This window comes from Pararge aegeria, chromosome Z (genome assembly GCF_905163445.1).
Source record: "Pararge aegeria chromosome Z, ilParAegt1.1, whole genome shotgun sequence".
Lineage (NCBI taxonomy): Eukaryota > Metazoa > Arthropoda > Insecta > Lepidoptera > Nymphalidae > Pararge > Pararge aegeria.
Genome location: NC_053208.1, coordinates 17,993,295 through 18,009,609, shown reverse-complemented (window position 1 = coordinate 18,009,609; position 16,315 = coordinate 17,993,295). Strand labels below are relative to the sequence as shown.

General features: G+C 35.8%; 1 protein-coding gene across 1 annotated transcript; it reads left to right on the top strand.

Annotated features, from left to right (window-relative positions):
- The first annotated feature begins 272 nt into the window (after positions 1–272).
- Positions 273–13,538, top strand: LOC120636622 (activated Cdc42 kinase-like). Its single transcript, XM_039908182.1, has 9 exons — positions 273–346; positions 772–905; positions 2,363–2,418; positions 3,709–3,902; positions 5,848–5,896; positions 7,558–7,996; positions 11,048–11,160; positions 13,103–13,271; positions 13,453–13,538. The coding sequence occupies exons 1-9, from the start codon at positions 273–275 to the stop codon at positions 13,536–13,538; spliced, it is 1,314 nt and encodes a 437-aa protein (XP_039764116.1).
- The last annotated feature ends 2,777 nt before the right edge of the window (positions 13,539–16,315 follow it).

The following is a 16,315-nucleotide window of genomic DNA, read 5'->3' as shown; positions in this document are numbered from 1 at the left end:
TGACACACATCAAAGGAGGCAAATACGCCGAATATGCGCATAAACTGCCCAAAATTTAACTTCTCATTTTGCCACCTGCAGCGACAACATATAGTACTGTCATGATTTGCAAAGATCACTTATTTGGCAGGAAGGCATTTTCCTTCGCACACATACCAAAATTTAATAATAATAAGCGAAAAAAACCCATAACGCAGTATAGTTCCGTCATAATATAATTGGTATTTTTTAGAGCACACACGTTGAGCAAAAAGAAAGGCTATTCTGGAACGATGAAGCCCATGTCGGCACATGATAAGAAAACATTGGACACTGCTGTGGCTCTAGCAAACGAAATTACCTCTAGGTAAGTACCATTTTGTCTTGTGTTATTTCAACCTAATCGTACACCTTGTTATCGAGGTTCATTTGCAATTTGCGTGATCGTGTTTCTATGTTAATTCAGTAGAGAAAGCCTTCAATTTCAATTACATTCAAACTTACATTGCGTTATAACACTCTTAGATAACGCAATGTAAGTTTTAATGTACTTTTAGCTCCATATACTTGGTTAAGCGGGATCTGAGGATTTCGTTTTGTTTTAACTACAAGTTTCTTCAATGTTTGGAATATTATTTTGATTGCTTTGAACAAGTTTTGTTTAGTTTTTTATTTTGATCACGGGTTATGCATAAAAACTAGTTTATGAGTCTAATACCTTAGATTTTTTTGGTCCGACCCTCGATTATATCCCAGTAACATATGACCCGTTGACAAACATTAATTCCGTAGATCCATGACCGATCTGGAAAGCGACAAAAAACCTGCAACATCAGCGAGTGAACGCTCCAAGTTTCCATTCAAGTTTCCGCTAGTATCATCGCTGCATCATGCTTCTCATCATGAAGCAGATAAAGAAGCCCCTGGTAAGAAAATTTAATTAAAATTTTTAGACCACCTTTTTACACAACCGCATTTTACCTGAGATAGAAAGCTGCGCTAGAGGTTAAGTGTTTTTGTTTGTTTGTTAGCATTTTCTCCAAGATCTCTTGGGACTGAATTAATTTCAGATTTTCGATAACGTAAACATAACTTCAACACAGGGTCTTAGCAATGTTTTACGGTTGTGGCACACAATGGCCCAAAAAAGGGACTGGCCCCTTCGTGTTTCTTAAATTACCAGTGGGTACCAGTATTTTTTGATTGCACTACACACACTAGTTGTGATTCCACTGTGCATAAAACTTTAAACATATATAACCTCCAAACAGGTTTATGTACATTATAATGCCAACCAAATTTTGGAGGGTGTTGCAAATTCCACGATTTCCCGTTCCACCTTGGGAAACGCCGATCGGATGAGCCAAGTCAAAGTCAAAGTCAAAGTCAAATATATCTTTATTCAAATAGGCACATAGATGGCACTTTTGATGCGTTATTATATACAAAATGTGTACATAGCAGTGAGTAGTGATGGCGATAACTACAATCGTAAACTTAAAACTAAAGCTACGAGGGTTCCAATCGCGCCCTGGTCTAAGAAGAAGCCCACAACAAACTTAGCCGGGTGTTCTTTTTGTTATCACCATCTCACATTGTCATTAGAAAATATTTAAGAAGCAACCTGGTTAGAGCAATTGTTTACACCCAAGCTTTTTTATCGTTTACGTAATCCTTTATACTATAATAGGACTTTTCTATAAGCTTTCGCTTAATACAAACTTTGAACTTCTTTAGTGACATCCCCAAGATATCAACCGGTAATTTATTGTAAAATTGTATACAATTTCCTTTAAATGAATTGCTTATTTTGTGTAGTCTAGTGTACTGCACTGCAAGTTTATTTTTGCTTCTAACGTTCAAATTATTGCAGTCACATTTTCTTTTAAATTTTGATATATTTTTGTGAACATACATTAAATTTTCAAATATGTATTGGCTATAGAGTGTCATTATTTTAACATCTTTAAATTTATCTTTCAATGACTCTCTCGGACCCATTTTATAGATCGCACGAACAGCCTTCTTCTGCAGCACAAAAATAGTGCCAATATCAGCAGCATTACCCCATAGTAAAATTCCATATGACATAATGCTGTGAAAGTAACTAAAATAGACTAGCCTAGCAGTTTCTATGTCTGTCAGGTGGCATATCTTCTTTACTGCATAGGCAGCAGAACTAAGCCTGTTCGATAAATTATTTACATGAGGGCCCCAAAAAAGTGTAAAGTGAAGCCAAGCTAAAGAAGTTCACAAAATAAGGTCATCAGGGGGCGCTGCAAACTTTGTTTGTCGTGGATAATTTAATATATTTTTTATTTTATAACTTAGGGCTTCAGGGTTATACATATTATATATTAACGGCTCTAAACTTATATTGCAGATAAAGCGGAACGTCGTAATTTTAGCGAGGAAGCTAAAAGCGTTCCAGACATTCAGGTAAAAGCCGTGTTATGTATTTAACACTCTATTTACCACACATTTGAGAAGTATGCCTTTCTAAAAATGCATTTTGTGCGTAGATCAGATTTCAATGTCATAAAATTCAAAATTCAAAAATGTTTTCTTCATGTAGACCTTATCACGGGCACTTATGAAGCGTAATTAATTCACCAAAATTTTAATAAAAGTTTCCATTTCTGTTTAAGAGTGTTTGTGTACTCTTCGCGAAGTTTTTTTTTTATCTTATTTTTATATTTATGGACCCAGCAGTGAAAAACCTATAAACAGAGCAACACTTCGCAGGGCATCTAAGGAACACTTCCTACAAATTGCCGTCCTGTGTCCATCAACCTGAGTCGTAGGTGTTTTTTGAACTTAAATATACCGAACAATTATTTTCCATATTATTTAGATGATAACCGTTATCATCCCGAACACCACCTGTTGAGTGAGATGTTCATATTATACAAATGTCTTTTTCGTAAACCACGATTATAGAGGCGAGCAAAACAAAAATCAAGTTTGACGAGTCTGTGTGTGTCTGTGTGTGTCTGTGTGTCTGTCTTGGTTTTGTTTTTGTTTTTTTATTATTATTCTGTGTCTGTGTATTAGTCGGGAGTGTTCTTAGCTATGTTTGATGAAAATCGGTCCAAGATGGCTGCCGAAATAAAATGGCGGATCACGTATTTTTACATAACTCCCTCCGTATTGATTTCAAATGAAAGGGCTTGTAATATAGTACAATATGCTACGACAAATTTAAAATCAAAGATGGCCGCGATCATAATATGCCGAAATACATTTTCCTTCTCACAACTTCTCAATATGGGTATCAAATATATCAAATATATTGAAAGTCGGGGCTTTTTAAATTTTAATATTATTTTTAAGCCACAAGTTTTTTTTTATTCCACTACAAGTTAGCTCTTGTCTGACCTGATGGTAAGTGATGGTTAATTCTGATGGTATAGAGGGCTGACCTGTGTTTGGGGTATGGTGGCATAGGTTCACAATTTTGGCTTATTTGCTAATCTTTTTTAAGTTCTGTTTAAGACAAACAATCCCACAAAAACTTAAAGCCATCGGCTTTAATTTATTTGCTATGATATTTAACTTTATCACCGTAAAGTTTTATCACAATCCGTTCAGTAATCGTGAAAGAGTCCATCTATTTATAATATTAGTAGGAAGTGTAGGAAGTAAACATGTATATATACGATATTTACTTTGTAACAATGTGCGGATATTATTGTAGATAATATTTATTTAATAATTCCTCCTCTCTAGGCTACAATAACCAAGGAATGTAAGCAAGCGTACGAGAGCTTAATCGAGAAACCTACGCCGTCAATGGTGATCGCGCAACTAACCAATGACATGCCAATCACCAGCATCAAAGTATTGACGATTCCGATGCCTGCGCCACGGCAACACGTTGGACAACACCATTCGCTACAGAAACAAATGCCGCACCAAACCAGGTTTGTCATCATTATCTACCTATAGCCGATTCTTCTCTAAGAATGTAAAGGGTTTATGCCACCTCGCTGGCCAAGTTCGAATTGGTACACCTCCTTCCCCGAACATTATGGGGAACTCCCTGAAATGCAGCTTTCATGCAATGTTTTCCTTCACAATATAAATGCACATAATTCCGGAAAGTTCGAGGTGCATGCCGGGTATCGAATTCTGTCGCCCGAAACGAAGCTCAAACCGTAACCCAAAATAAATCATCAAGCTAAATTCAAATTCAATAATTCTTAATTTGTAAGATGATGGTGATAACAACATTCGTTGATAATAAAGGTTTAAGAGGGTTGTTGACGCGCTCTGGTCTAAGAAGCCCAAAACAAACTTAGCCGGTTTTTTGTTGTCTCCGTCTCACAGTCAATATATACTTAGCTATGAAGCTAGATCGATTCGCACCCAAGCTCTTTATAGTTTATTCAAACTCGTTTTATCCATGTAACTTGTTTTTGGACTTGCGGTTAGAAATAAAGATATTGTTATTACATCGTTTTTTTTTGAAAATTCTAACCTCAGTTGAGGCAAATAGGGACTTTTATGTGTTTAGAAAAAATATAAAGAATAAGTATGTTTTTCATGTATTATCATGTATTTATCCCCGATAATACATAATGAAAGTTTGTAGAAGTTTGAAGAGATATTGCTGAAAATTGGTGTTAAGGTTGGTAGGTCCAATTTTTGTTTTCTTTCGAGTATGGTACCGTAATTCTTCAGTGAGACTGCTTGTTGTTTCGCAATATGCTACGACTTTTAGGTATATATTTGGGCAAAGGGCGGTCGATCCAACGTGGTGGGTCTTAGAATGAGTTTGTAGTGGACAAATTGACTTTAACAGAAGTTTGAGGTACGTAGCACGAAGACGCAGTGGACTGTTAGTATTTCGGTAAAATGATATATCAACCAACTCCTAATCGGCTGGACCAATTTGGATGTGTGTGCACATTTCAATTGGTTCCTTGGATGGTGACGCTTTTTATTTGGCCACGGTACTTTAACTGGCGAAGGTCTTATCTGGCGGGTTCGCTTGGTACTTATAATAAAATGTCGAGGTACGATTCTCTACATTGAAAATATTTTTAGAATTTTTTGCAGGGCACTGTATCATGACCATCATTACTTCAATCGGTTGAGTCCACTGCTGGACATAGGTCTTTTTTAGAGAGTTCCACTATCCACGATTCTGGGCTTCTTGTTTTCTCTTACCGGTGCGGGGTCACCATTCCAGCACCTTGAGACCATCGGTTCTACGAGCTATGTGCCCCGCCAACGCTCCATAGTCTATACTAAAGCCAAAACTGCAATTTTTACTTTCTTGTTCCTATGTCTGCCTGTCTTTCTGTATCACGCCGTAACTACTGAATTAAGTCAAAGGAAACATGATATGATTTGAGATCATATTAAGAGCTTAGCCATAAATATATATTATGTACTTGCACCTATTACTTAATTGTCGCAGTTAAGTTTTGCAATCTAGATTTAGCCTTATTTTAGTATTAAGATAAACGCATAACCAAAATCATGTTACCCAGCTGGATTACTTATAAATAAATAAACCACATAATAGTCGTTAAGTCCACCCGCATTGGAGCAGACTGGTGGGTTTATGCTCTAAAACCGCCTCTCCTATGAACGATTGCGTGATCGATTCGAGATCTATTAATCCTCTGTGCCAGTAATCATGTTATAACAAACTACTAACTTAGGGTCGTAGGTTCATATATCAGCCCGCCAACCAGCAACAGAGTAGAGTCACGTGACTAAGCTCTATATCCCCTTCCAATGAAAAAATGTGTCGGCCTTTTCTGCTAAGCTGAAATCGATACTTTATATGTTATTTGTACATTATCTTTGGTTTTTGCTTGTATTACACTTAACATAAATATAATATATGTTTTTCAGGAAAATCGCCACAGAAATATCAACCACTTTTAAAAAAGACGACGAGGACGTGAGTTTTATATTGAAATTCTTTATTTATAGTTAAGAATGATAAGCAGGAAACACATTGGCAACACCCCACTTCATCCACAGCGACGCCACGCGTGTTGGTCATATTAAATTTATTTTGAGTGTTGGTAAGGTATTTCTGGAGAAGTCGTATAGCGTTTTGTGATCGAGCTCACAACTACTACCGCTATGCTTATTTCTGCCGCTAAGCAGCATTGTTGCATTGCTGTGTTCCGGTCTCACGGATCTGGTTGCCGGTGCAAATTGGTTAACACCCACACCTCAGTTTGACCATCCAAAAAGTCGGTATGTTGCAGGACACGTTTCTTGCATGCCATGCATGAGTGTTGGTCTCTCTTTTAGGACTATTAATAAAAAATTTCACAATATTATGACTTTTGTATGACTTAACACGCTTGGCATCGTGTAGAACTATTTACACAGGTAGTTTTAACACGTGTGTCGGTTTGATAGTAAGAATCAATTACCTGACGCTAGTGGGAAGCAAAGAAATAAAGCTTATTCGCCGTAAGCTACTAAAGCTACCAAAGAATCTTCGCTGCACTCCGTTTTTACTAACTTTCTAATTTCCTAAAGCAGTAAGAGAGCTTTTAGTTGTTATAGAGGGCTTTTTTGTGACAGACCTTTGCCTGGGGAAGTGCTATCGGATGAAGGATTGCTGATGTAATTACAGGCTCATGTAGCTTCGCACCTACGCTTTTGTTGAAGGATACAGGGCGGCCCTATACACTTGTGCCTTGCATCCTCTGCAAAGTGTTGCTCTGTTCATGGACGATGGTTTTGATCTAACCATCGGATGGTCTGTGTGCTTAGTCCGGCAATTATTATTATAAAAAATGAAAAAATAAAATACCCGTTGCCTTTTTTAGGTCTTTTAGCGGCAGAGCTATAGCATTATTTCTAAGCTTAACACTTTGTGGCAAGATAATTCTTTTTATCAAACAGACGTTGTTAGCTGGCTAGACGCTTCTTAATTTTAATCATTGTGGTATGGATTGAATTAGAGTATTGTAGTTGTGACTGCCGCTCCAACACTAGTTAAAATCCCTACTAATATTATAAATGTCAATGTAAGTTTGTTTGTTACGCTTTCACGCAAAAACTACTTAACCGATCCTTATGAAACTTTGTACACATATTCTTGAAGGTGCTAGAAGTAATATAGGATAGTTTTTATCCCGACATTAAGCTTGGTTCCTTTGGGAAAGGGGATGAAAGTGTTTGAAATTATAACCGATTTAAATAATTATTTTTGTACTATAGAGGTTATAATATGTGTTTAATTTTGCCCAAACTTTGTGTAGATCTGATGAATGTGGTTGGAGATAGAGGACAGAACTCCTCGGCGGACAGCAGCAAACGCCTCATTTAAGGCTTAGCGATACTGAATACTTTATTTTTTTTAGAACTACAACTACATTAAATACCACATCAAAAAAAAATCAAACGCAGGCTAAGTCGCGGGCAACAGCTAGTAAATCATAAAACAACGAAAAATTCTAGTTGTTAACAGTGTTAATAAAACTCTATTCTTAAGATCACTACTCTACCGTCCATACGATAAATTGACGTAATAGCATTCCATTACGGCGGTTTAGCGTTTGGACTTTGCACTTCTCTTATGTTATGATTCTCTTTCAGCACGTAAACATGGTACCTTTACCGCCACGCGGCAGTAAACCAAAACTGGTCGACAAGCCAAGGCATATCAGAAAGTATCCGCTACGTTTACCGACCGAAATCGTCGAAAAACCACCTGTTATACCACCACCTCAAGTGAAAGCCCCATCGGCAATCTATCAGAACACTGTTAGCTGTTCCATACCATTAAGTAGAGCCGAATTAAAAATAAATGACGTTCACAAACCAGCAAACAACGCTGGCATTGACGTGTTTGACGGTCCCGAGATAAAAGTTCACACAAATCCGTTCACGACTCGGCCGGAAAGCATTCCCGGACCCAGTTCGGCGAATCCTTTCATACATTACCTCGAAGATAATCTCGCCCAATTATCCGATGACGATTCTGAAGACGAAGAGAGCGTCGAAAAGGATTTTGAGAGAATGTCACTGACTAAAGGTAATATGTAATTATTACCGCAGGTATATTAAGAAATAACAATAAAAACATTTATAATTATCTACTTATTGCATTTTCAAATGCACACATCTATTGTTCAACATTATATGAATATATTTTGATGGAAGGTATATTAAATGTATTATTACAAGATTAGAAAATAATGGAGAGGTGAAGTGGTAGATTTGATGTAACGTCGAAATTTTCAGGCTATGTAATATGGGCATTACTTAAAAGTTGTTAGCTGATAATGGTTTCATGAACTTGTTTGGCGAATTCTTGTAAGAAAAACACCACTGTTACCAAAATTAAATAATAAAAACTTTGGACTAGTACCTTTGAATGAAATGGCAAAAAATATATACATATATAAAAATCAGCAACGTACGTTTGTGTCGGCAAAGGTTGAAAAGTAGTCAAGACTACACAACGTTGCATTTCTCATAAAGTTGGTTTTATATACTTACGAGAATTTTATATGTAAGATTATCTTATATTCTCGGAACGGGAATACTATTGGAAAACTATAGGAAAGAGTAATTTTATCAAATATATTTTTTAACGTTGTTTATTTTATTGTATCCTGTAGCTTGATTACTAAGGACAGTAGTACTACGAACAGTAGTTTGTTGGGTTATGTCTAAAATATAATTATTATAAATATCATCTATTGTATAATTATCATGTATTCTATTTTAACGGTATGGTATGCAGTGGCGTGCACTTGATACATGCACAAAAGCACTGCATACCCTAAAATTTTTGTACGACTCATAAATGCGAAGGATTTTCCATTTTATGGCACCTTCCTGCTTTATGCATACCCTGGTCAAAAACTCTGTGCACGCCACTGATGGTATGCTATACTTATATAAATAATTCCTATTGAATACTATAAGACAATGCAGGACAAAATAGATTAGGCTGAAATTTATAATTTTTTGCTGCATTTTATTGCAAGTATAGTATTCTAAAGTTAGGTTAGGTCAGAAAATAAGTATTTATTTATAGGGTAATAGCGAAAATAAATGCATTTTTATGAATAAATGACATTTAAAATAACTATTTGTTTGCAATTTCTTTATGTTACCCTTATAAATTTCTAGTCAAATCTGACTGAAATTCTTAGTAAAATTGATTTTGAGTAAGCAAAATATGTTTTATTTTTTACATTTTATACCGTACCTTACCTCCTCATGGTTTTCTATACAATAACAAGGTATTACATACAATACTAAGAAAGGTATGCAATGGTTAGCGATAGATAACATACATATATAAATTTTATTATTTCACGTAGGCCAACTTAATAAGAGATATTAAAACGTCAAGTTTAACTGTTTGAGTGATTGCCGAAAGGCAGATTCTGCCGAGAAGAGAGGTAGAGGCCGGCAAGAAACTCATTAGTTGCTCTTTTTAAATATCAACCTTTTACAAGTTATATTTTCTATCGTATAAAAGTTAAGCGAAATACGTGAGAAATAATCAATTTTATAGTAAAATTTATGCAATAATACAATATAAATGATACTGCAAAAAAAAAATTACTTAAATTCAACCCACAAATAAATAAGCGCCATCTCTTAGAATCATCATGAGCTAATAGTGTCCATCTTTTTGGTTGTCCATAGACGGTACATAGTTACATTATTGACATTAGTCTAAGTTTAGTACGTACGTAATAACCTTGTTTATAATGGCTAAACTAAGGAACCTACCGATCGGTCAGTGATCGCTGGTTGTATTTAGTCAATCGTTACTGTTAAGTCGGCAATACAAGGTTGTATCGTGCGTCTGCCTGGGACTCTTTTAAAGTATGGTATCATTGATTCCGTGACATTTTGTTTGTTCAATCTAGTCCATACGCATTTGACATAAGTCGATAGTTTTAACACATTGCTTAAACCTATGTATTGCCAGAGCCAATATTTTATAGGAATCATGGTATAGGAGCGTACTCGTATTTTTAATTCTATGTTCGCATGTTCTCAGTTAATTTATCGATACAGCACTTTTCTTTAATATGTATGCCATGTATGTCAGCTATTTTTGAACCTTGGCTGAGCTGACTGAATTTATGCTTGAAAAATATTTTTCCAATTCTTGAGGAAGGTTAGGGCAATATTATATCATTACTCTAGGGGTATTATTAGCTGAAACCAATGTAACACGTAGAGTGGCGATTTGACGCGGTGGGTCGGGGTATATTATGTAGAAAAGCGGACGAAAATTTATCTACTAGACCTGCTAGACACTTCTATTACTTCGCTTGTCAATTATCTTTGTTCCCATCATCAGAAACAGCCACTTGTGCACTTGCTTATTGTTCAAACCAGCTAAGTCGTGACAAGATTTAGTTTGCCCAATTATATGAGTTCTGCCTCGAGTTCTTGATGTTTGCCTCAGATTTATTTTATTTACCCGAGAAATATGGAATATGCATGCTGTTCAATAAAACGAATATATTTGCTCACTAATCTAATTTCTCTGTAGTTTGTTCACTATAACTTGGCGCATGTATGTAAGGCGTGTCTTACAGTTCACGCACAGTCACTGTCAAGTTTTATTGAAAAGACAATACGTATTTGTGTACATGTCATAGACTACAGTGACACCAAACCCGTCAAAACAGCTTTTAAACCTTTTTGAAGTTCTTTAAGAAACTCTTTTGTAAATTGTTTTTTTTTTTTACCTTAATGCATTTGATGTAATGACCATCAAATAAAAAAATCCCAAACAATCAATACTTCAATATCGATATTCCTATTATTAATTTAACAACAGCCATTTCGAGTTTCATCAATCTCTATAAACAAAAGCAAATATTGATCTCGTACAGGAATCTACATACCATATACGAGCATATACCTACGCCATAACCGTCATCTGCCACGATAAGAAATTAAAAAGTACAAATTCTATTATTATGCAATACAGCATACTTATCCATTTACTAACACTTTTTTAATTTGTATGTAGTGGTTTAAATTTAGATTGTTATTATTTTTTATTTAATTAAGAGTGTTAATAATGAGATTTCGTGTTTTACAGATCACGTGTCGGTTGAAGATTTACTGGAATTTGCTGATCAAAAGCCATCTGCAAGGCAGCGCGGTGTGGAATCCGATGAAGTAAGAATCATGAACAAAGTGCTCAAGAAGCAGGTTTGTCTAAAATATATAGAGTTTTTTAATTAAATAAAACAATCGATAAACCAAGTCAAACGAGGAAAAAACATAAATCACGAGAAGTTTTTGAAATTCTCCACCATGGATTTCGTATAAATGGTTAGCCGGGGGTGAGTATAAAATACATAGAACGAATGAGAATATATAAGTAGAACATATGAGAATAAATACCTATGTATGAAGTTAATGGTGCCAATTCTGTTGGTAACAAATCTTTAAACTTATTAAATTGACAAGTGTTAAAGTAGAGCCATCACTTTCATTGTGTTTTTGTTGGAAAAGAATAGTACAATTATTAAACTTGTCAATATAGAGTAAATGACAAGTTTGAAAATGGTACCATTATTTTTTATTTTAGGGAGCGTACAACAGAATTGGCATCATTATATAATATAATATATAAATAAACATAAATATATAAATATACTACGAAAATACACACATCGCCATCAAGCCCCAAAGTAAGCGTAGCTTGTATTATGGGTACTAAGATGGCTGACGAATATTTTTTATGAATAATATACATAAATACTTATAATATACAAATAAACACCCAACACTGAAAAACACACAAACATTTTCCATATGTGGGAATCGAACCCATCGAGCACTTTGTCCATGGAGCCTTGACTTGACATCGGCCGTCGAAATAATTGTTTTGGTATACACACACCCAGATTTACAAAATTTTTTTTTTTGGTATTAGCAGGGCTTTTTGTCACAGAGCTTGTAAGATGGGGAAATGAAATGCTTATTTCTGCTGCCAAGGAGCATAACTTTGATCCGGTCAGAGTTGATGGGCACTGGGCGGAACTTTGGAGGACATGTTGCTCAGTCCAACACATGGGCCATGTATACTTTACGTTTGTGTTTGTTGTTTCATGTATTTACTACGGTCTATAGTCTCTTTCCTAAGTAATCCTATGTTAACGTCAGCCTCAGATCAAACATTAAGGAAATTCTATCTAAAATTGTATATTTACAAGTAATTTATTTGTAAAGTTAGCCTTTTTGTCCAATACGGCATAGGCATATGTTCTATTTCAAGCGTGGCGCTTCCAAATTTCTTATCTTCTGCTTCTAGCTCTATTTCGCTCACCAGACAGTACCTCAACCTGTCAATTAAAGACCGATGTAGCTGTAGAGAGTCTTCGGGACGCGAGATTGGCCTGGAGTGATTCTTGCACTGGCGAGAGTTTGCCTTCAGTTTTGTATTGCCAGAGACTTAAGACAAACCGCGTTTTGTTGCACAATGTACCTCTTCCTCGGATAAAGCTCGTATGGTAGGAATATCCGTTAGGTCACCAGCTAATATGGTAGGAAAGTGCGTTAGGTCACTGTCTACATGCTTCAGCGTCACGTAGCTTGGAGACGATTTTCGACCGGATATCCCTTCGCATAGCCGTATGCTTCGCTTTGGGATTAAGATCTGCAACCTCATTCTTGATCCTTAGCGCCATTGGCTTGAGATAAGAACGCCAGCCGTTTATATCGCCACGGTTTTATTATGTATAGTCCGTCCATGTAGCCCCAAAGTAAACGTGGCTTGTGTTAGATAGCTGATTAATATTTTTTAATGAACTGCCAACCACTGCGTCAGTAATAAAAAACAAAGCAAATTAATTTTGTTTATAAAAAAACAAAACATTCATTTGGATTTCCAACTTCCGTAAACAGTGTTTCCACGATTCGCACACATTCCAGTATAAAAAATATCACATTTATTGTATGATTTAATATCCGAGTAAATTTAACTATGCCCCTTGTGGAAACATAATAACATAACATAACTTGGGGTGGAGTAAATCTGGGGTGCACTTTTGATTATAAATCTATGAAACACTAACATGGATGTGAAGATAGTTTACAAGAAACCTTACAAAAAACCTTGTGATAGCTAAATAATTGCTTTTTCCAGGTAACGCCCGAGGAATGTCTCGAAGCTCTAGAATTTAGCGGTTGGAACGTCCACATAGCGATCAAATTGCTGAGGGTTAAGATCTCTGTAGGCGACGCTGCTGCCGTGACATTCGAAGATTGCCGTCGAGAGCTGGAAACTGCTGAGGGCGATATAGTAAAGGCATCTGGTTTGCTTGTTTTGTCTAATAAAAATAATGAAGAATATCCACTGTCTCATTTAGTACCCGCAACATTTTTCTGTTACTCTGAGAGTAGACACGATTTTAGTAATAACCCACACCGCCTTTTTAATTTTCTAATTTATAAAGGCGGTAAGGATTATTCTGACATCTGCGGGGGTGTGTGTAGCCTCCTCCAATATGGAGGACACGCGTTACCACGCGGCGACATCAATAAGAAAAAGACGACGACCATTCATCATCGGCCAGCTTTAAAACGACAGGGGCTACGGGCTAACGCGAGTGTTGCCGTTACCAGTGGTGTAGTGCGCCGAATAAGATGGTCTCAATCTATCAATGAAAACGTCATGCGTGCGTACTATGGGGCGACAGAGGGGGGAAATAACCTCACTTTGTACCGGTCTAGTTCAGTTTTATTAAAAGGGGGTTGCCGCATGGGTTTGATGTTTTTGCATTGACGAGTGCCGATCAGTGTTGAATAAGTGGTCGTCAGGTTTTTCTGTAAAGGTATGGAAGAAATTGTCGTTCAAGAATTGGTATGTGCAGTCACAAGATTTCATGCCTCTGAGACAATATTTGAATCCTCTTACATATACTACAAGGCCTGAATGATGATGACGATGATTGTAAAATTTACACTACGACAAGTTTGTATTTTTATTGTAACTATGCATAAGTTAGGTTTGACAGCAAAGATCGCGAGATTTACGCCTGTCACAAGCCTGTTACGCAATCACATGGGTATGATAACACTGACTTCAGAACAAAATGGAATTTATTGAAGCTCATCAACCGAAGAAGACTTGCAGCTAAGCAATTTAGCGTCCCGGTACGATGTTAGGTAAGAACTGATAAGGGGTATGTGTTTAATATAACTGCCATACTTCCTAATAGATAAGCCCGCTATAATCTTTAACGGCAAAGATTTCGGTTTAGGGCTAGCTTGTTTAAAAATAAACACCCAATTATGGGCATCTCACTATTTCACATACAAAAATATTGAATAAATTATCTTACAATTCTTACTAACCATAAAATTGGATTGAAATATATTCATATTTCATACACTTGTTTTATATTCGACGACCTCCATGGCGCAACAGTGAGCGCTCCGAATTTAAGTAGGATGTCCCAAATAATTTCTGAATTTTCTCTGGTCTGGTCTGGTGGAAGGCATCAGGCGTGGCTAGTTAAGGTTGTACCGACAAAGACGTGCCGCTAAGCGATTTAGTGTTCCGGTGCGATGTCGCGTAGAAACCGATTGGGAGTATGACTACCATACTCCCTAACAAGTTAGCCTGCTATCATTTTAGACTGCATCATCACTTACCACCACCAGGTGAGATTGCAGTCGGGGACTTGTAATTAAATAAAAAAAAACAAATATTCCCGACCTTTATATTTATCGAACGTCGGGATGCGAATAGTTGGCTTTTTACACATACTCACATTGTGAATACATATTTATTTATTTTTCTGAGAAAAGATTCAATCAATCAATCAAAAATGAAAAAATGCACACAAGAAAAAAATAAATAAAAGAGAACAAAGGTACAAGTCAGTTAAATTTGTGTAGTAAAGGCGGCCTTATCACTTGTAGTGATTTCTTCCAGGCAACCATTTTTGATACCAAGATTGATACAATAAATAACCTTATCATATGTTAGTTGTAAGAATCCCAGGAAGAAAGAATATTTTCTAAGAAAGCTAAACCTAGAGGACGCTTGTAAAATGTTGCTAATATTAAACAATACTGTCTTCAGTACCCAACATAACATGGGATAAGGGCAAGAAGAAGTATAATTGCACAGTTTACACTACTACTTTATCAGTATATATGCAAATCTACATTCGACCACTAGGCTACAGCCAGCGCTGTCTGTGCGTTGGTAGAATAAAAATCAGTCGTAAAGAATTTGCAACTCTAATTCGAGTAGTATTAAGTCCAATTTATTTCCATTTTATCCTGTTTGTTTTCGATGTTAATTCACGATGCACGAAATCATGATTGCCTTTATGTAGTGCAAACTTTATGATCTTGATAGAACGTCTGTATATTATTTGTTGCGTAACATATTAACGGTCCAACCCTACTATGGTCGGCTTGATTTAACTTCTATTTAGTCTGCATAAGAAACAGTGTTAAGTACAATTAAGCTTAGGTACAACTTAAGTTAAGGTACAATTAAGCTTGAGCTCTGATTGTTTCGGTAAATAAAACGTAGTCTTCCTTCAATATTAAATTAGCGCAACTTCTGTATATAGTATTTATTCTGTGTTGTTTATATATAGATATATACATTAAAACAAATAGATAAACTCACATTTGTATGTAACAAACCTTAAACCGAAGACGACACCGAAACAGTATTTAGGTGGCTATCATTTAACTTCAAAGAAATTACAGATTTTAATCGTGCAAATATCGCTTGCAAGTAACCTTAGCAAGCGTGACCATTTGTCAGTGTGTCTCCGGGTCGATCATCCAGCAAATTTTAAGTATACTGTAAATATATAATATTTGGTCACCGCTTAGCATTGAAAATTAATCTTTTTTGCTTTTGCGACAAGCAGGTAGTAAACTGCTGATTGCTGCTAAATGAGGTCGAAATAAATTAAACTATTAATAATAATCTATGAGGTTTTCCACAGCGAAAAAAAGATGTTATCGTTGAACATATTTCTAACTTGACTTAATGGTTAACCCCTTTACACAATTCAGTAAAATTTTCTCGATAGAAAATGATTACAAAGATACCCTTAAAGAAATGTCTTTCTTAATTATTAATTAATGTTTTGAGATATATACTTATGTACTAGCTGGACATTACTGAGTATTCTGGTTTCCTTAATTTTTTTAAAAAAATAATTTATACGTGTGTATTTCCGTGTTTTCCATATGTTTAAGTGTAGGTAAAAGCACAAGGAACTAAAAAAAATAATTTACACTGACTGAATCTATGCTTTATATTCAATAAACATTGCAAAAAATTGTCAAATTGCAACGTGGCGTACTATATTGAATCCGGTCA